Raw genomic sequence first — 21,420 nt, forward strand, 5'->3', positions numbered from 1 at the left:
TTTATTTCTAGCATTTCCTAGCTTTGTGTGACTTGCTTGTTCAGGCTGGTTGCTCTGACTCTTATCTACATACTTTTCCGCATGCCTGTTTAATTGCGATTGTGTGCACAAAGGCAGTTCAGCATCTGAATCTGCACATGCCAATCCACTATGTTCTGGGTAAATAGGAAGGCAGCTAAATCCCACTGACCTGGGATAAATAAATTCAGGTAATTGTGCTTTGAAAGAAATGCGAAACGGTGTTTTGTCATCACCTGTGATCCAGGGCCTCTGACCGGGGAGAGGAGCTATAGCAGCCTGGGTGGGATGTGGTACAACGACAGGGTGCATGCTCTCCCCGCTCTGACAGAAGAACCTTGTTGAATGCTGTTGAAGTAACCAAAATTGTGACTCTTCCCAGCTGTCTCTCACTGTGGCTTTGCTAGTGGTTACCGCCCTGTAGTGAAAGGGAACATGTGCTTGCACCTCACCCTCTCCTGTTCAGTAAGTTGTGTCAGCTGAGGGAGCGGATAGGCCAGCCTCCTAAGAGAGAGGAGTAGCGGAGGTAGGGCCACATGTTGTGTGGGACAGCAGGAGATGGGCATGCGTGGCAGAGTGGTGGCAACAGCAAGCGCTGTTACGTGGAGACAGAGTCTAGAGATGCTAAAGACCGTATGCAGAAAGCATTTTCCTTTTCTTGTTGGGGTGAAAGGGAGATAAATTAATGCAGAGAGGGTTGGAAGTTTTTAAAAATAGGGTAAACTTCCAGCTGTCACAGTCAACAAGAAGGATTTAGAAAAATGATACAGTGATTGAATAACATCTTCAGAGAGCCTGGAAACACTACTTCAAGGTTTCCTTTCTTTAAAAATAAATAAAATAAAGCTAGAAATCAGATGTCATCACCTGCCCTGATATCTGGGTTGATACCTACATGTACCAAAGTTTATGTGTGGAAACACTGCTTTTGCAGATACTGCAATCTCAGTGCAGAGTGGTGTGGTTTTATTTAATAAGATCCTTAAATTTGTTAATCACGTTTTATCTGACACTTACTTGGAAATTATTAAGCAGTGGTTGGTTACTCTTGGAACTGGTTCTTGTAGAGGCTCGTCTCTGCAGGCAAAATTTGGAACTCGAATAAAATAGGATTGTGTGAAAAGATGATGATCTCTATGACAGATACTGTACTTTTGTGTTAATCCTTAGAACAATGGGATTGTAGAATGTGACGATGTCCCCAAAACCCTTGAATTTTTCCTCATTGTTTGTTGGTCTACTTTGTTTTCTGCCTCTCAGGCTGGTCTGAAACAAATATCCACTCTGCCTAAGGGTAATTCAGTGTTATAATAGCTATGTTGCAGTATTGCATTCTGTGGTCTAACCTTTTCATTCATTTATTTGTTTTTTCCAGACAGAGTTATTTGTGCATGCATTTAAGGATCAGCTGGTCAGAAGTGCCCTTTTAGCACTATACACAGCCCGGCCTGGCTGTGTCCTCAAGCAACCAGCTGTGCCTAGAAACAGTGCGGAAGAGGGGGGTGATTTACAGCATCAGGATCATCCTTCTCAGATTAAAAGACAGGACTCTATACCCCATCATTCTGAGTATGATGAGGAAGAGTGGGTAAGTAGTCAGAAACTCTTGGTTGGTATTCAATCCTAAACCCTACAAATCAGCATAAACAAATACAAGCCCTAAGTGTCCTTGTCACACGTTATTGGGGGGGCGGGGGAAGGAGTGCAAAACTGTGAAATAATATTTTTCAGATGCATTGTATATTTTGAAACTAACTTGAAAGAATTTTCCGAAGTACAATGTGCTTCTGTGTGACTGCTTGGTTGCGCATGTAACAGTGAGGATGGTGAACTATCTTCTTGCCCAGACAGGAAAATAGTCTTTCTTTGCTCTTACTTGAGTTCTTTTTGCTGGTTAGGCAGATTTAAGACGACTGGAACAGCATACGCTATTATGAGGGAAAATTCTTTTCTCCCAAGGCTGAATATAAATAGTTTAAATACACATGAATTAACCCTTAGCAAAACAGAGCTGTTTCCCTCAGACTCTGTTCTTAGAGGTTGTCTGAAATTGCATAAAAGAATTAAACGTGGCTTTTAGATTTTAACATTCTTAGCATATCTTTCAAAGATTTGTATTATTTATATGGCTGAGATTTTGTAAATTAATTATTTTGGTGGATGTGTTCATAATAGATCTGCTTCTTTGTAGTGCACCCTGAACTCAAGCTATTTTTATTCAGTTAAGGCTCATACTTTCAGTTCATCACTGTATTCTCATAAATGTAAAGGATGCCAGCAGATTAAACTCTATTGTAAATAATTAATAACCTGTGTGAGCTACAGTACTTACACCTGAACTGTAATTTTTATCCATACCACAAATAAGGGAAGAAGAATATATTTCTTCTAGAGAAAATACAGTTATCTCCAACCCCATGCATTAAGTAGTCATGAGATTTAAACAATAACTAACTCATTCTTTTATTTGTCTTCTGGTTTTAGAGCCTTGTATTAACTTTTTCATGTTTTCTCAACAACCTGAGGGGCTAGAATGATTCTTCTTTCCTTGAAATGAAAGCCAAAATGTTTGTTTCCAGCTGTTGAAACATTCATAAAAATAAATATCACAATAGATTTGATAAAAGGGAGAAATTTTGCATTGGAAAAATAGCATTTTTGTGCAAGTTGTATTTTAATTTAGTACTTCTGTCTCTGCAGAGAAGCTAGCTTTACTGTATTCCATTATTGATTTTTTTTTTTTAATTTATTTCTGCCAGGTGCTTGGTCCTCATCTATTAAAACATATAAGCACATTAGTTTAAAGTGTATCTATTTTTCTGCTGAATTAGTAGGATTACCTGCTTGATTAAAATTAAGTGTATCTTTAAGTATTTTCTGAGTTAAACTGAGTCAGTCACTGTGAAACTTGAGACAGTATAAATCTTAGAGAAATTTTGTTTTTTTCTAAATTTGAAAGATTAGGCTTCCGTTATTTTTCAGTTCTTCCTGTCGGCGGAGGTAATGAATAATGTGAGTTTTAATGATCAAATTGTCATTAGCATGATGAAAAGAGGAAGAATAAATGCATGTAAAATTTGAAAAAATGCCTAATCTACTCTGAAAGTCAACTGTAAAGGAAAAAAACTTTGAGATACATTGCTTTGTATGCACAGTACTATATCCTCCTTTGTTCGTTTCCCCCCCCCATTATCAAGCACCACAGTTGCATTTTACAATTGGAATTTCAATTTTAGTTTTGTCCAAAATCTAAATCAGTGACGCCCAACAACTCTTTAAGCTGACCCTGTTCCATCCACTTCCAATGACTGCATTACCTTACAACCATCACTAAAGTGAATTCAAGGCAGTGTTTAAAAACTAGGTGGATCCACCCTCTTCCCTGGCATCCAAATTTACCTTTAAGGAATAACTCCCAATTTCTTAACTGTGCAGGGCGCCCTTTCACTGAGTGACCAGTGTTTTCCAAAAAGCCGCCTTCTTAATAGCAATACTGTGTCGCACCTCTCTTCTTTGATACCAAGTACAAATATTCATCCCAGAGTTGCTGACAGCAGTATGGATTGAGCTATTTATATTGGTGCACTACACATAGGCAGTAGTAAAGCATTACTGTTAAAGGAAAAATATTTAACTTGAGAGTTTAGATTGCCTCTGGGTAGATATTCTCTTCTCTTGCCAGCTGTTTCTGCTATCCTAGAACCTTCCTGCAAGAGGGAACAAAGCATGTTGTCATGTATAATACAAGAAAAGGTGGGCACATTGCCACTTGGAGCTGTTTCTGCTCTGCATTTCTGACTGACTACTTAATGTGGTTGGAGCTACACAGAACAGATAAAATGGCATTTCCAATAAGTTTTGTACAAACACTGACATGGTACTCAGACACAGGTCTGAAATACTGACCTGTGTATGATACATTCTATGCCAAAGCACTGTCACATCACAAGAGGGTGCTGCTCATGCACATTTAGTTAAGATATTTGCTTTACCTATGAGCATACCTCAAAAGGACCTTAAGGTAATATATGGCTATCAACCCACATGAAGGAGACACGGTATCTGCAGAGCACGGGGGAATGCAATCACTGTGTCGTACTTGGCACAAGTAAAGCGTGCAACAGTAGTGGTGTATATGGAAGGACAAGAGATGACCAAGGAGCTCTGTAGTGAATTTAGAAAGCCTGAGAATCCTTTAAAAACAAAAAGACAACCTCTGGGACTCCACTGGCCGGCAGTGCTTAGAAGGAAGACATCCAGTCAGATGCAATGACAGGAAAATAGTTTCCACTCCTGCTCTCTGAAATGAGGGAGTTGAATTGCTTTTCATGATACTTGCACAGCGGATGGAAATGAATTACGTTTTTTGAATTGCGTGGATGAGAGAGATATATTTTACAGGTTCATTTTTAAATATCCTAAGAAAAGTGCCCAGCTGTCTGTGATGCCAAGGCCTAGCTTTTCATGGAGCTCATTATGAGTATGCACGCATGCCTGCCAGTGCCACAGCAGAGACGGCAAGAGAAGTGCAACCATGGCCATTTCTAACTAGTAACACCTAACCACATGTGCCGGGATGCCTTAATGTCCCAAATGGCTTCTGAAATTTGGAAGAAGTAGAAGATTTCAATGTGCTGTTGCCTTGTCCCAACGGGGTCAAGCTCTATTACAGATTTCCACTTTCCCTGTCATTGGCTTGACTTTTGAACTTAAAGAAGCAGTAATGAGAGGGAGCCAGAGACCTTGTTCTTTCACACCACAGCAGTAAACTTACCATCCAATTAGCTCCACAGCAACTGGTGGGGAAACTGGTATCAGCGGAGAAGCATCCTGCTCAGGAATCTAGGGTCTCAGTACTTCAGTATGTCAAGAAATCAGACTTATTTTCTTCTGATCCCTCACTTCACACAGAGGGCTTGTAAGAATGCTTTACTTGAGAGGCTGTGGGTGTATTTTGTCCTTCAACCTGGCACATGCTGCAAACTGATCACTTGTAAGGTAGTTCTTAGGCAAATTGAAAATAGATGACTTAAGAAGGTGAAAGGTGGGTTGAAAGTGTGCTAGGCTACAGGAAAACATTACGGGAATAGTAAGGGATGACAAAGAATGTGAAATGGATGGATTTCTTCTCGAGGAGAACAATAGGGAGTCACTTGATTTTCATTGATTGGAAACTGCATTTTTACTCGAGAATTGTTCTTACCAAACTGCAGAATTTCAGCAACCCTCTTGGAAAAACGTGCCCATCTTTGGCGCAGACAGAATAACGTCACAACGAACAGTAGACACATCTACTTTTTCTGTCTGCCTATAACGATAGCTTCTTATTCTAGGAACCTCCTATGTGGAGAAAAAGAGCTGTGGGAGAGGCCCTTGCTCCCTCTGTCTTATTTGCCCATATGTAAAAAGACCAGATATATGATAACAGAAGTGAGCTTTCTGTCAACAGATGTTTATGAAATTTGCTTCTAAACCCTCAGGGAATGTTTGTGTGAATATTGTATAGACATCTCAATGCTGGGTTGATAGTTGGTTTAAAAAGCGGAAAGTGTTCTTTCCAAAATAAAACAAGGGCTCATATTTGTGTTGCTTGTGCAATAACTCCAGATGCTCACTAAGAGCTTAACACTCTTTGTGTTGGGATTGAAGTCCCCCAGCAGAGGAAGGAAAGGGGAATTACGTTGCTGCAACCACATTGAGCAACATGAGTCCATATACCTCAGCAACTTCAGCGAATAGAAAGACTGAAGTTCCCTGCTACTCTCTGGTAAAACTTGCAGCTATTTGGGGCCGGAATTTTTACTATTTGCAGTATTTCGTTGCTCTTCATAGAATCCTTCTCCCAAAAATAATGCTTGTGGGTGGTGGAAATCAATTATTTCACCCATATTCTAAATGTTTTTCAGGAACGCTTGAGGTACATACAGGATGAAACTTTTGAAGGATTCTATACCTGTCCTCTGTCTTTGGCTTTAAATTGTATCTATGCATGTGAATATCAGACAGTCATGTGTCTAATGGTTTGTTTCATGCGTACAGGTGCAGATGTTTCCACTTGTTGCATTGTACATGCAGTACTTAAAAAAAAAAAAAAATAGTTTGTGGATTAAATGCAGTTCTGCTTGAGAGTGACCAGCTTCTTGCCTCTTGTAAATCAACAATACCTTTTCCATAGTGTGGTCAAGGAACAGGTTTATCTAGGGAGAGGATCAAACCATAGTTTCTACATCCACCTGTAACACTAGGCGCTCACTTGTCCTTAAGGCAGCCCTACAAGATCTTTCCAGGAATCAGGTTTGGGGAGCTGGAGGAGAGGATCTGTGTTGCTGTACAGATTCAGCCAGGACATGCCCCTGTCTGCAGGCCCACGTCACGTCCCTCAGGGCAGGATGCCCGCTTGCACAGGGTGTGCCCTCAAGTGGAGGGAACGGAGAAGGAAAAGATCAGATCCCTCTGGTCAGGATAATGGCCCAAGGAGTGTGGCATGTAATTAAAAATAAATCTTAGATTAAATGTTTGCTTAAGTAGTAGTTCTAACTTTGCCTTCACCCAACTTCCAAGTGTTGCCATTTATATGGAACTATGGTATTTCTCTGAGTTTTCAGTTTTCTTCAACCTTTTCTCTTGTTGTCTTTTGCAACTCTATTTTTACGCCTGAAGGCCTGACGTATACATAATGCTTCTGGCTATTATAAAGTAGAAAGAAAAGCAGTGATATTATCTTCCCATTTTTAACCCTCAGGCAAACTGATTGGTCTGCATTAGTTTCAGAATGACTCAGCATTAAAACATGTACATGGGGGGTTTTTGTGGGTTTGTTACGTTTTGTTTTTAGTCTGATTGCTAGCCCTGTGTGCAGCCTCATTTCTTGTACGGCTTGGTTTTTTCCTTTTTCTTATTCAGCCCCACAAAAGCAGGTGCAAGAGCTTCAATTTCTCTAGTATCCAGCACCTGAAGGACGCTTCCTATATCTCTGTTCCGTAACAGCTCGCTCTTTCACTCCACATTATCTCTTTTGTACTCTGCTTGTACAGAATTTCTTCTATCACTTTATTACTTCTGTAATTCTCATATTATAAACTCAGTTAAGTGTGGTGGCTGCAGTTTGCGTGAGAGGTGAAGAACGAAATTGAAACTGTGTTACCTAATAAACATGGCATGATAGCAAGTTTGTCATTCTAGTCCTTTAATTTTACATTTGCTTTAACAGAGTAACTGTTGTGATAAAATGGAGGGTGTGTTAAATTATCAAAAAGAGGTTGTCAAGTACTATGGCAAAACTGGCAGTTGCACACAAGATTTGATTTGGCAAGGCTTTGAATGTCTACGCTCTTACTGTATTATTTCAAATAGACGAACGGCTCAGTTCCTTGTGATTGGACCTGAAACTTTGCATGCATTTTCATGTAGAGTTTGAAGCACGTGTGTTTTGCAGTGTCTAAAATACCCGAACAGTTTCAGTTCAGTCATTTACACTGCAAGAAAAAACTCCATGAAAAAGGCTTAAGTTGGTAGTAGGCTGAAGAATGAGAAAAATGATAATATGCTGACACCTAATATTTCTGGTAGTATTTCTAGTGATTTGCACGTCTCTCTCCACTTTAAGGTGTTAATAAGAAGTTAGTATTGTCTCTTTTTTTTTCTTCTTCAGTAATGTGCAGTGATAATTATGCTCTTTTCAGGACAGGGTGTGGGCCAATGTGGGAAAGAGTTTAAACTGCGTTATTGCCATGGTGGACAGACTGCTTGAAAAAGACAACATCAGCAACATTAAAGAGGGTGAAAATGACCCTTCAGCAGCAGATTGCAAGGTGTTGCATACAGGTGGTAAGCAACTTCTTTTTTTTTTTTTTTTTAAATCATTGACTAGAGTAAGGAAAAATGGAAAAAGTCACAGAAAAATGATACAGAGAAGAGTCAATAGTATCTTTGATGAGAGTGCTGCTAGCAAGGTTTTGCACAGTTGTAGCCTTGAATGATGGAAGGCTATTTATCAAATTACAGCTCCATTGTGTGCTCAAACTGCTTGCCGTGCTCAATTTTTTGTGCTACAATGAAAACCTTTTGAAACCACAATGTTTTCCTTTGAAAGCTGATGTAGTTTATTTTACTTTAGATTTTACTTGAATATACCATTCTGAGAAAAAAAATTGAAGCGTGTCTTACCCCATAGGAAACTTGTAAGGAAAGGTGAACATTCTGTTTCAGCGTCATTCTCCTGTAAACCCTTCCACTTTTCTGAAGAGATATACTGATCTTTGTTTTCTGATTTGCTAAAACTAATTTTTCCCTGAATACAGTTGTCAGTCTGTGTCAATACTGAAGGCTAAGTAGAGTGATTCCATGAGATGATGCGAAGAACACTTTGTCCACAGCAGGTGCTTGTCACCAAATCTTCTGATCCTCTCCTATGGCTACATTCCTTGTTGCTTTCTCTAAGCATAGATTAGATCTGCTTCATAAGTCTGACGAGACTTTCTGATGTGCAAGTGTGTTGCAACAAATGAAACAGCTCCTTAGTGATGATGGTGGTAGTCCAAAGATAAGGAAATCAGAACCAACCCTTGTGCCACTCTTCAGCTGAAAAAACAGACAAACAAAAAAAACCCCACAAAATAATAAAAACCCCACAACCACTTTATTTTGTGGAGCTTTGTATAATTTTGTGGGTTTTTTTTTTTAGTTGTATATTTTATCCTATATATTCCTTTACATGCTCTTCTCCCCCCCCCCGATTTTAATGACAAAATTTTATATCAAGGGTTTTAAAGTTATTAGAATTCATTTGTAATTTCTTTCTTGCATAACAAGAATTAAAACTGTTTTTTCAGCTGTGTATCATTTGTGTAGTACTGGTGAGTTTCGTGTGACAGATTTTGGTTATAGTATTGATTTTTAATGCAGCTGCAACATCAGCATTTTTACCAGTATGAGAGATTTGTGCTGGCATCCTGGAATTCTTGTTTTCAGTGCCAGATGTGTTGGACTTGTTTTTGCATGAATAGTCCAGAGACCAGAGTATTTCTTATCTGTTTGCTTCTCTTGAGTTTCTGTCTACCAGGCAAGTATCCCTATAATGTTAGAGGGAGAGATGATACCATCTTTGTTCTCTAGTGAAGGCTTGCAGGTGCAAAGTATCAACGCAGTTAGCTTTCTACATTTTTCAGACCTTTTTCAGATAAGAAGGTACAAATATTCAACAGTGAGGTAGGTGTAGTTGTCAACTTGAAAGAATCTTTAGAAAGTGAACGCAAGCATACTGATTTTGATCAAAAGAAAAAATTTGAATATTTGTTCTTGTACCTAATTCCCTTCTCTTCGCCCTGGTGCTAACAAGCTTTTCTGCTATTGTTAGCAGAAATCCAGTATATCTATTAGAAATGTTTTGCAGGTAAAGTAGTAGTACGCTTTCACCCAAACTTCCCCCAAGTTACTGCAGTGCATTTGTGCGTGTATACATAGACACACATGTACTGGTTTTTATCTGTATTTCATGGTTATGGAACAAAACTTCAGATTTCCCCCTCCCTCCCCCGTCTGAAAAAAGTCATGATTAGGATAATTCTTTTTGGATGCTTTCTGACATGCTTAGCAACATGAATGTTTACAGATTTTTCCTCACTCTCTTCAACCCCCTGAACATGTCCTCTGCTATTCTGTATAGGCCATGAAATGTATTTAACCAGTCCATTTGAGTCTCATTGTAATTATAAAAAAGCGTGCTCTTAGCTTTGATTCAGACTCACACGCTACATGGGCAAATGAAAACATTCCTTAGAGCTTTTAGCTCACAAAGCCAAAAGAACTTAAAAGTTACTTCTTTTTAAGTACTATAATAAGCAGTCATCAAATAGAATGAAAGGCACCTCTTGCTAAGCAATAATGATAATTGTAATGCTTAGACAATTATAGACGCGTTTCATTCAGCTGAGGAGTTGTCTTCTGGAGCCAAGGACACACAAAATATCAAGATGTTATGGCACTGGAATAAATTCTTCTCTTTTTCCCTCATTTCAGGGCCTTCCCTATTTTTCTTGAATCAGTACAAGTGCCCTTCTGTGAGAGCAGAGTCAGTGCTTCTGTTGAATTGTGTTGAGTGTTCTGCAACACCCCATCACATGGAAACTGCAGGAGATTTATGGGGCAGATCGCTTTGTTTTCATGTCCTGCTTTTTGAGGAAGACATTTCCTAATGATATTTTCATGAAAACATCATGCAGTGCCTTTGACAGCTTACAGGACTTTCAAAGTCAATGTAGTAATTGAGACATTTTAAAATTGCTTTCTTTCATAGGACTTACTTAAAAGATGGAGGTTTCTGAAGAACCATCCAAGTGTGTGCCAAAGTTGGTTGCCTAATGGTTTTCAAAACCATTGCCTTTGGGGCCAGAATTTTTCATGCTTGACTTCTCTATGAGAGTGTGGTTTCATATGTTTGTTTTTCTCCGCACCTCCCTCTCTTAAGTTTGACATGAAGCCCTGAGGATGCACCATGAAGCACCTACATAGAGGTTATGAGTCTAAGCTTAGGGTTACAAAATTTTGCCTTAATTCTGCTCCATTTTATATTTGAAGCCTGGTTGTATGGGTTCATAACTTTTTCCTAGATATAAAATCATACTGTGTTTACACCCATAGATATGTTTCTAAAATTACAGAATTTTATGCTACGTACAATTCACAAACATTACGTACATGAAAAGCTTGCCATATCTTGCGATTATATATTATACCATAATTTGAGCATAATGTATTTCATTAACACTGCAAATGTATGGGCACAGATAGATCTTTGAGTCTGAAACTGCTTCAGTGCTGGAGTTGATCCTAAGGAAAGTTGTGCTGCTGTTTGTAAGAAAAATGGGGAATACCCGTGGTTTTGACCAAAACATTGAAAAGTATGCCTTAAAGTATGGGATGAAATGTTTGCTTATATTAGTAAACCTGACTGTTTTAATACAATTTTTTTCTAGCATATACATGCTAGAAAATTTTCATAACAATGAAAAAATGTCAAAGAATGTACACATGTTCATTTTAGATGGTAGAAAATGTTATGACAATAATTTGATGTTTTTAAGCAATAGCATATGCCTATAACTATAGATGTTGGCATAACATATATTCAGAGCTTCCTAAGATAGGTTTATATTTGCAACCTCAGTGTTGACATCGTGTGATCTTATTCTTTTTTTCCCAACATGCTTATATTTATTGTATGGAATCTTTGTAATCAGAAATATTGGTGGCACCTTTTTCTTGTACTTACCTTTCAACATGAAATATACCCTCCTTAGCCTAACTTTTCATGCAGTCTGACCTTTGAGTGTATTCTTAAGACTGAATTTGAGTTATCAGTTACCAAGGTAACATACTATGGTTTCATGAGTTGCAGGATTATGATTTCTCTGCAGGATAAATCAGGAAGAGTAGATGGATTTTAAAAGAGAGGGTTTGGGGTTTTTTTTATTCTTTTAACTCTAGGCCGGTTTGCCTTGGAGAACTACTTGACAACATGAAATTATTTTTATTTTTGCCTTTTCATTTTCCATGGGAGTCAGAATGTGAAAGCCTGTCCTGCAGCATTAGAGGTGCCAGTGAAACACAGTAGTTTGCTCTTACACTTACACAGCCCCTGACAGATCTCCATGTTTAGCTGTGCTGCTAAAAGAGGCTGTTGTTTCCTCTGCTCCTTGTACCACACCGTCAGAACTATCACCCAGCCATTCCTCCGCTGGCTCTGTGTGAGTACTCCCTAATTTGCTACATACAAAATCCACCCCGTTATCCTAAACGATGTAATTTGGCAGTGTGATTGCACCTGGATTTTGCCTGAAGTGAATTATGGAATCATATAAATTGTGTTGTTGGGCAGATGAATTGGCCAGTGGTAACCTTCAGCATAGGTAGCAAAGAGCACCTGGGGAATGGTGCATATTTCCTAGCTGGAATGAAGGAAAACATCTGTTCATAGCCACATTGCTACAGGCATATGTGGGTTAATTTTTCTTGAATAATATGATACCTGATGGGGACTCTCTAAGTCTACATTAAACCTTTCTGTCTTTCAGTGCCCTAGGGGTGGGCACTGCATCCTTTCAGTGCATCCCTCCCAATGCAATGTTGTTTTTTTTCTTTTCCCTCTCACTTTTGTATCATCCTTCTCTTTTTGATAGGGTCCTTAACTGAGCTATACGTAGCCCAGCAGATAAGAGAACCCCTTCAGCAGTACTTTCTCTAAGTAGTTCGGCTATCGATGGAAGCTTAAAAATGTGTAAGGGAAAGGAAGACTACTTAACTGAATCGACAAACTATTTTTTTAAACAAGACATCAGAATACTTGGTTGCACAACACTTCTAGAGGAAGGTTTATCCATCACTCCCATGTTTTGAGTATATTAGAGTTCCTTAGCTTGATGTCTGTTATTGCCATTGCCTTCTTTTTCTGTTTTTCTGCTTCCATTGTTACTAAAGCTGCTGGGACACTTGTATATGTATGATTAGATTGTTTCCGTTTTCACTATTAATCCATGTGACAGTATAGAAAATCTCAGATTATTACAATGGAATAATAAATCTCAAGAATTTAGAATTGTTCTTCTGGACACCAAAACTGTGCAAAGTAGACTGCTATTATATTAACTGCAGAAATACCAGGAAGACTTAAGCAGGTTTTGGTGTTCCTCTGAGAAATGCTGCAGAATTATGAGCATAAAACCTCATCCTTTCTCAAAGAGCTTAGCCCTCATACTGGAGTTAAACTGAGCTCCAAGAGCTGAGTGGCAAGATGAAGAAGTAGGAAGCTGACATTTTTATGGCGCAAAGTTGAATACGTGAACTCTACTAAGTCAGTTTTTAAACCTCCCTTAAAAAAAAAAAAAGATTCAGAAGAATGTTGCTATGCTAGGTGAGTAAATTGAGACTCTGTGGGTTAATTATTTCATGCCGTTTGCACTAGCTGTTTCTGAGGTGGTTACTACTGTTTTGGATTGGTTGGTTTGTTTTGCTTGCCTTTTTCATTAAGACATTAGAGTTTGTCTAACGTTCGGTTTGTGATGTCAAGACAACTCCTCGTTTATGTTGTTTGACCTCTATTATTTCAAGCCTATCACAGATTATTTGTATGTTCAGGTAATAAGGGAATAAGTGATTAGCTACAGTGAAAAACTAAGTTGTGGGTAGCTGCCGTTACCTACGTTTCTAGGGCCCTTTGTTTCTTTAAGAAGATGACGTTATGCTTTCTTCTGCTTTTAATTCCATATTTAGTTTTTAACTTCATACCATTTAAATTTTGAGGTGACTTGAAGCCATCAAAGATTTCCACTGATTTTTAGGTGGTGCAGACAGCAGTGACAGAATTGGCTTTTTTTCTCTGTTGCCAGGGCAAAAGGAGATAGGATTGTTATTTCAAAGCCTTAGGGCTTTTCCTGTTTGATTACCAGCACATTTTAATAAGCACTTCAGTGGGTCTGATTTTGAAAAAAGCAGGAGCTTGCTTTTCTGCCAAACTTTATCAAATTTAACATGCAGTTTGTCATATTGCAACTTGAGTATTAGCATGTAGAAATAACTAGTTGGATGCTTCGCAGGTCATTTGCCTGTGCAGGCACGTTGATTAAGAGAACATGGGACTGAAGGGCATTTTCCAGAAACCAAAGGACAAATCCTGTCATAAACCGAACTTGCACAACTCTCTGTTAGCAATGGAAGGTGGAGTATTTACTCAGTGCTTGTGCTGCACATACTCTTGTTTTAATCTTACACTAACTGCATAGTGGTGATAGTACTTCTTTTAATTCCATCCTTCCATTTTGCATTTTAATGTGTTTGGCTTTTATGCCTTGTTTTAGTTTCCCTTCCAAAGGCTGACTGGCATGATTTTTGAATTGAGTTTCCTTGCTTCATCAGTAGGCTTTGACTCTTTTGTTTGGATGCTAAATATTCCAAACAGGACAGGCTGCCCTTGCCATTTGAGCGACCTGACAGTCATCCCGTAGTCTCGTTGCTTATGTTCTTGCTCCCAATGTCTTTTTTGAGATGTTTACTCATTCAGTTAATTCTTCGGTCTTTTTCAAAGGATTTTCTGCTGTGTTGGGGATGCAAATCTTGCAATTTTAACTTAAAAGAAATTTGACACCTGAACTGTCAAATGTGTGTAAGTCCTTGAATGCATTAAACACAAAAGCAATAATTTGTACTATTCCCTTCCCTTAGTGATTCTACAAAGCTATCATCAGTCTCTGTAGGAGTAGAGGTCCTGAGCCATGGCTGGACCCCTGCATCTTTTTTACAGCAACAACTGATTCTGAGCTGACTGCCAGTTTTCTCATGAAGGAGGAGTTGTAGGGCATCTTGCACCTCTCCCAAACTCTTTTGAACATGTAAGCAGTGACTCGTAACAAAGCGGTATCCTCACAACGGTTGTGGCAAGATAGATCGGGATAATCTAAACCTGAATTTAGGCCAGGATTTTAAAGCTCCCTTTACAACTAATGTCTCTTTATGAATTTCATTAATATTCCATATTTATCCTTTGCATACAAGACAATTTTATTTTCCAAATTCTACTGAATTTACTTGTAAGCTTCAAAATACAATGCTTTTTTTTTGTTTCATAAACTTAAGTTTCACAGTGCTTCTCCGTTTCAAGGAGCAAGTTAAAAGCTGCAGTATTTGCTATAAATAAGTGCTTCTGATGGATATTTGGAGCTTTGTGCATTGTTAATGAATGACCCTGATTTATATTCTTGCTGGAGTATTTGCAACAGGATATCCTGCATAACAAGTGATATATGGTGATTTTAACAGACCAAAGATTGAGCAACTATATAGATTTTTTTTTTTCTAGAGTTGTCTTTTCTGAGTCCTCAGTGTGTGATACACCTCTTATTTTGATCTTAACACACTAAGCTTCCTTTAAAATAAAAGGACAAATGTGAGAATATACTTGTCCATTCATAAATATTCTGTTTTCAAGAAACAATGCCATCCCTCTTTTAGATTTGCTAACTAGCTCCACCTTCTGGGGACTGGACAGCCGTACTAATTGTGGACAAGAATTTTCAGTGTAAGCAAGGAGTAATGATTGTAACGGATAACTTAATCACATGAGGGTATAGTTTTATCTTCTTTGCTTTTGGCAACTACAATTCTATTTATATTCTATAATAAAATAATTTGTCTTTCCTTAGTCATTACGGTAGGTTTTCCTACAAACTCACATTTTTTTATTGTTTTCTACAAAGCAAGATACGTATATAAGTAAAGCACTGTATTCTTTGGGACATTAAATACTCAGTAGGATTTATTTTTCATATATTTAGCATGAATGTCCTTTAATGAAAAAATGGCCTTGAGAATCTCAAATTTAATGAAGATTCTATTTAATGAAATAGATTTAGATTCTATTTAATGAAATAGAATCTAAAATTTGAATTCCTTCTTAACACAACTACTACTGACAAAAATTACTTATGTTAGTAAGTTGGTATTCCAAACATGTAGTCTCCCCAAAAAAATCCTTGTGAAAATATTATCTTGAAACTACTACAAGGTATGTGCAAAATAATCTGGAAAATTATAATAGAAGGTAGTTATCCATTGTTTACTGCCAACCTGGAAGGCTGCGTGAAGTAGAATCCACTTACATTTGTTCTGGGTGCAGTATTATTCAATATTTTCATTACTGACTTGGCTTATGAAATATGGATGATGCTTATAAAATTTGCAGATGCTTAAAGCTGGGAGAGGCTTTAAGCTCCGTGGGAGCAGGATTAGAATGGATCTTGATGAAATGGAGCACTGAAATATTAGGATGCAGTTCAGTAAGGACAAGTACAAAGTTATGTTCCTAAAGACGCGGAAATACACAGTGCGGATTGACTGGTTAAGTGGCAGCTCAGTAGAAACAGATCTAAGTGTTACGTGACTTGTGGCCAGTATGTGACCCCCTCTTTTGTGAAAAAGAGGGTCAGTAAAGCTCTTTAGCCCTATCCACATAACCTGAAATCGTAATAGCAGGTTCACAAAGTGTGGCTAGTTCTAGAAATTCAGCTTTTTCTCTCTTGCCCTGGCTGTCAGAGTACTTGCAAGATCCTTGGCTGTGTCTGTGTCCAGCTCTGCTTTCCCATGAAAGTGGGACAGACGTCTATTAGCTGTACGCTCAGGTCTACTTTAAAGTGGCCAGGTATGATCTTTTTCATTATTTGCTCAAGTCAGAAGCAGCCAACAAACTCTATTCTTATCACATACAGCCCTGTTCACTGGTTTAGTATGCATTACATTTTTTAATCTCATTCTGCTGCAGTTGCTTTCCTTGCCATTTATTTATTGATCAGTTTAATAAATTACTGTAACTTAAGACTAGAAAGGAGAGTTTACATTGTCCGGTCTGTCTAGTCTGACTTGCAGTATGTCACACCTTCTTGTCTACCTTATTTCTAAATTTGACTGTGTCTCACAGCAGCCTCCAGCCTTTGGTGGTTCTTGTGCTTTTATTCCCTGGAATAAACATCCCCGTTAGTACTTATTTTCTCCTCATGAAGAGGGGAAATCCAGTTGCTGCTCAGCCTTTTTCATAGGCTTAAGGAGATTAAACTCTAAATCTTGGTAGCTCTCCTCTGCAAGCTCTCCATTTTTTTCAGCAGTCTCTTTCAAATGTGTGCACCAGACCTTGGCATGCGGTGTATCAGTACTCTCTTAGTCAATGGCATGTATAAAATCACCTCTTTTTGCTGGAGCATGAAACTGGGGATGGCTTATGTTCTGTTTTGTTCACGATAGCTCTATCTTCATAACTGCTGTTTTCCAGGGAACAGTTCTTCAGTCTGTATTACTCACACTTAAATATGTATGACTGTGTTAAAACACACGTCGTCTGACCACAAAGACATTATTTGCAAAGGAACCCAAGTTGTTCTCTGTGACTGCTCTGTCCTTGTTCCTATTTCCTCTTTCCTGCGCCTTATTTTTGTGCAGTTCCTCCTGGCTTTCAAAGTTCTCTCCAGCCTTCTTGGCTACAGTTTTATTCATTTACCTATTTTTCTGGAGCATAGCCAAACTGACTTTGCAACAGGCAGCTGTGTCTTCCTGCCTAAAGAACTTCTTCAGTACTAATGAGTCTTTCATTGGCCTGACTCAGTGTTACCTGAAACAATGTGCTGTTATCTTCCACCTAATTACAATTTAAATGGAACAGATTTTAATTATCATTGATTCTTAATTACACTAATCTACAGAAAATATGAGTCAGCGATGGACTATATTAAGTCAGTTACACTCCCTATTTTTATATAGATTTTTCTGGAGTGTTGATTTCTCTGTCATTTTAAACTATAACAATGAAACCGAGATATAGATTCTAAAGGAGGGTGATTTTTTTTTTTTTTTTTTAAATTTGCTCAACTTAAGGGTAAACAAAACCATATGCAACTACAATGCAGATCTGATTTTATTAAATCCTGAAAAATTCAGGAACAGCTTGGGTAATTGGGCAAATTTGAGTAAGCTGTTCTGATTTTCCTCTATTCCTACTTATCTCTTAGTTTCATTTGTAATGTATTAAGGAGTCCCATTTTTCAAGCATTTCACTAGCTTGTTTTTTCTGATATCCCTAGCATATATTCTAACAGAGCAAAACATATTACAAAATAGTTCTAAATCTCTCTGCTCAAAGTAGCTAAAAAAATAATGAGTTCAATACCTCTAAATATTTAAAGAGAACAATATAGAGAGAGGCTAAAAAGAGAAAGGAATGTGACCTGAAGGTTAGTATTTTTCCAGCCTATACATTAAACAGATAATATCCTTCCAGATATCTATTTGTTTTCTGTTTTGCCTTCCAGCACCCACTTTTTCTTAAATATAGGCTCTTCCCCCTTTTTTTATTTTGATGGTACTTCATTTGTTTAGATAGCAAGTTGTCAGTGATGGAAAGAACAGATCTTCATTTCCACCATATTCATCTTGTGCTAAATGAGTTTTCACGTGTATCTCTGTGTGCTCTGTTTATGACACTTTAATGCAAGTTTTACAGAGAAGTTAGGTCTGTTAAGAAGTCATTGTTTCAGGATATAGTTGGGTTCAGGCCAAGGATTTAGCCCCAGTCTCAGTGGTAAGCTGGAGTCCTACCTCTAAGTGTATTCTCTGGTGGTGTTTGCTATACCACAATGGTTAGGATAGAGCTGCAGTGTCGTTTTAAAGCGTAGGACGATCTACGCAGCCACTGCAGCCCTCTTTCCATTCTGAAAAGGATTTTCACTGCAAGTTTTCTGTTTTGGAACGGATGATCTGTCTTGTTCTAGGTGACTGGTATGAACAGCTTTATCCCCTGGTGATTACGCTGAAGGACTGCATGGGAGAGGTGGTGACCAGGGCGAAGCAATCGATGGCGTTTGTTCTGCTCCAGGAACTTGCCTGTGGTTTGCCACAATGTTTGATGCTGACCCTAAGAAGAGACATCGTCTTTAGTCAAGCAGTAGGTTGTCTTGTGTCACTTATCTCCTACTGTTGTTATAATTAAGCATACTATTCATGCCAGTGTTTGTGTTTTTCCTTTTTTGTTGTTTTTTTTCTTTTTCCAATTTAACACAACTTTTTCATATATTTTCCATTACATGCACTTAAATATTTTATAATGTGATAGAGAAATAAATAGTAAATGCCAATCCATAGTACCTGTATCACTGAGTCAGAGTAGTATGTCTGCAATGGACTAGAAAAGGTTACCTTAACTCCCTTTTGCACAAAGAAGGATCCGTAAAGCTGATTTTAGTCTTCCTAGATTATATGGCAGTATCCTCACCTGTAGGTGAAGTTCTCAAGTCTAGCCTTGAATATTCCTTGCTGCTATTCAAGCTAGGTATTTTTTTCTCCTGGTCACCTTGGAAATGAAGAACAGATTCTTTGTTTTTCAGTTTGTAGCAGTATTTTATGTGTTTGAAGGCTATTAGGATGTCTCTTCTCAGACTTGTCTTCTCTTGGTAAATAACTGAAGTTCTTTTGATCTTCTCCTGTAGATCATGTTTTCCACATAGATTTTTCTCTAAATGATTCATCTAATTACTCCCTTAAGTTATATGTTTTTCCTAACATAATTAAGGAGTTAGTGTGCAACTGCCAAGGAGATTCAGTTGCATTAGGTGCCTAACTGCTTTCAAATCCATCATAATTCACAGCCTTATGTGTTTATAGCCTGCCAACGGAGGTTCTGGTCTCGCTTATGTCAGTTTAAATAACACACAACCCCACAAAACAAATGAAGCTTATCTAATGTAAGATAAGGGAATATTTCACTGCTTTTTACACCAAAAAATGCCTCAATAATATATTAGTATGAAATTATGTATGTAGTCACTAAACAGAAATATCTATGCTGTTTTCTCAAATATCTAAATATTACTTCTGTTGTGTATAATGATAGCAAGCCTCATTTTAACTATGTTACAGCAGTACATCTGTTAATTTTACTTCTTTTCATTGTCTTTATAGCTCGCTGGATTGGTCTGTGGGTTTATAATCAAATTGCACACGGGTTTACATGATCAAGGATTTTTACAACAGCTTCATACTGTTGGATTGCTTGTGCAATATGAGGGACTTCTTAGTACGTATAGTAAGTATTGTTCTCGGAAAAAGTTCCTTATGCATCCAGACCAGAAGTTTACCCAGGAGGTTCTTATTTTAACCTCTGTTCTACTTCCAGTAATTTGGCTTATTGAATCAACAAATATTATCCTTAGGAGACAGTAGGCTTCCGTATAATAGCACAGTTGAAGTCATGGATACTATGTTGTCAATTCTGCATCAAAAATTACTCTTTTTTTTTTTTTTTCTCAATTCTTCTGAGAACACTAGTTGCTAATTATTCCATGCAGAGTGCTGAACTGCGTTGTCTTAAATACAGGAGACTCCTTCCTCAGTACAGCTAGTGGAACTTTTGGTTTTAATAAAAACTGTCTCCATTTGTATAGGCATTTGGCCTGACCCGAAATAGCAGGTTTATAAAGCTAACCCAAACAGCAGATGTAAACAGTAAGAGTTACTGACTCTATCAGCCTCTGCCCTGACCACGCCAGTATTGGTTATGTGAAGATAGCCTGAAAACTGTTTGATTCCTAGCTTGTTACAGGTGCCGTCATTCGATAGGTATTAAAAAGGACATTTGGAGGGAGAAACTGCCGTATGTTTCAAAATGCTTTGAACTAGGTGTATTGGAATCCTTCCCCAAATTAGAGATTTTGACCAAAGTAGAGGGATTTAGCATTTTTGCAGCTCTTTAATGCACAGGCAATTGCAGATCCTCACTTGGAGATTGCTGTCAGACTCCCTTTTGCATGATACTCGTCGTTGTTATTCTCAAAACCTTTGTCCTCCATCAGCAGGACAGTCTTTAAAACCACTTTCAGAATAGACAAAAATGGCTTTTCTGAGGTCATTCTATGCACATCTAGAGCAGGCTGATTTTCAGAGGTGCTTATTACTCGTAGTAGAGAGAATTGTCAGCAGTTCTAAAAATCAGTCTGCTTTTATGTAGGTTACTTTAATGTGGATTTAGGGCTGTGATTTTTAGATGCACAGACTGGAAAATATAATCCCCGTATTGCTTTACTATAACCTATTCAGTGACTGATCTGTCTACTCTGTTAATAACCTCTGTAATCTTCCCATATAGGTGAAGAAGCGGGGATGCTAGAAGACATGGCTGTGGGAATTTCAGATTTGCAGAAAGTAATGTTTAAAGTCATTGAAGCCAAATCAGAAGATTTTTTGCCTGTTATAACTGGAAGGCGGTGAGAACTTTGTTTCCTGGAGCCCGTGGCATGTAGTTTTAATCTGTAGCACATGAAAACCCAGATAATGGTTTTCTTGTTGCTGTGTTCTATTTTATGGGAAGTGCAGTAGTTTTACTTTTCATGGGGTGAATGGAGATGTAATGAAGTAGTAGGGATTTGTAAAGCTAGTAGTAATACGGGCTCTGGGTTACTTTCCTGATGAAAAGCTGGAAGTTCCAATTGTATTAATAGAAATTAATCAAAACAGTGTCTGGCTTGTGCAGAGTTTCTGTTGCATTTTTCATATATAGATACTGAATCAAAGAGAAGTGACAAGGTCAATATTTACAAAAGTGGCCTCTAACTGAAGAAACCTTGTTTTTGAGGTGTCCAGAACTTGTATTTCAGTGTGACAAATGAAATTGCGTTTCTAAGAGTTAGGCCTTGATTGTCTTAGGATGGAAACTGAAAAACTCAGATGCCAAAACGTAGTGGTCACTTTTGAAGAATGAAGCCTATCTTAGTTGCTGAAGATCACACAGGACATACGCACCCTCAGAAATCCTTGCATAAAGCCACTAATACGTTATGCACCTCACATAAGCGCTGCTGAATATCAGGACATAAACTG

At 38.1% G+C, this 21,420-nt stretch overlaps 1 protein-coding gene across 4 annotated transcripts in view; it reads left to right on the plus strand.

Annotated features, from left to right (window-relative positions):
- INPP4B (inositol polyphosphate-4-phosphatase type II B) overlaps positions 1-21,420 on the plus strand; it is a 328,856-nt gene that overhangs the window by 256,746 nt on the left and 50,690 nt on the right. For 3 of the 4 annotated variants that reach the window (XM_076337143.1, XM_076337145.1, XM_076337141.1), the window contains exons 18-22: positions 1,394-1,606; positions 7,701-7,845; positions 18,321-18,493; positions 19,507-19,630; positions 20,690-20,807. In XM_076337143.1, the coding sequence (XP_076193258.1) occupies positions 1,394-1,606; positions 7,701-7,845; positions 18,321-18,493; positions 19,507-19,630; positions 20,690-20,807 (773 nt within the window). The remainder of the gene's footprint in view (positions 1-1,393; positions 1,607-7,700; positions 7,846-18,320; positions 18,494-19,506; positions 19,631-20,689; positions 20,808-21,420) is intronic. The other variant, XM_076337142.1, reaches the window with a different exon arrangement.

The sequence above is a fragment of the Aptenodytes patagonicus genome, chromosome 4 (genome assembly GCF_965638725.1).
Source record: "Aptenodytes patagonicus chromosome 4, bAptPat1.pri.cur, whole genome shotgun sequence".
Lineage (NCBI taxonomy): Eukaryota > Metazoa > Chordata > Aves > Sphenisciformes > Spheniscidae > Aptenodytes > Aptenodytes patagonicus.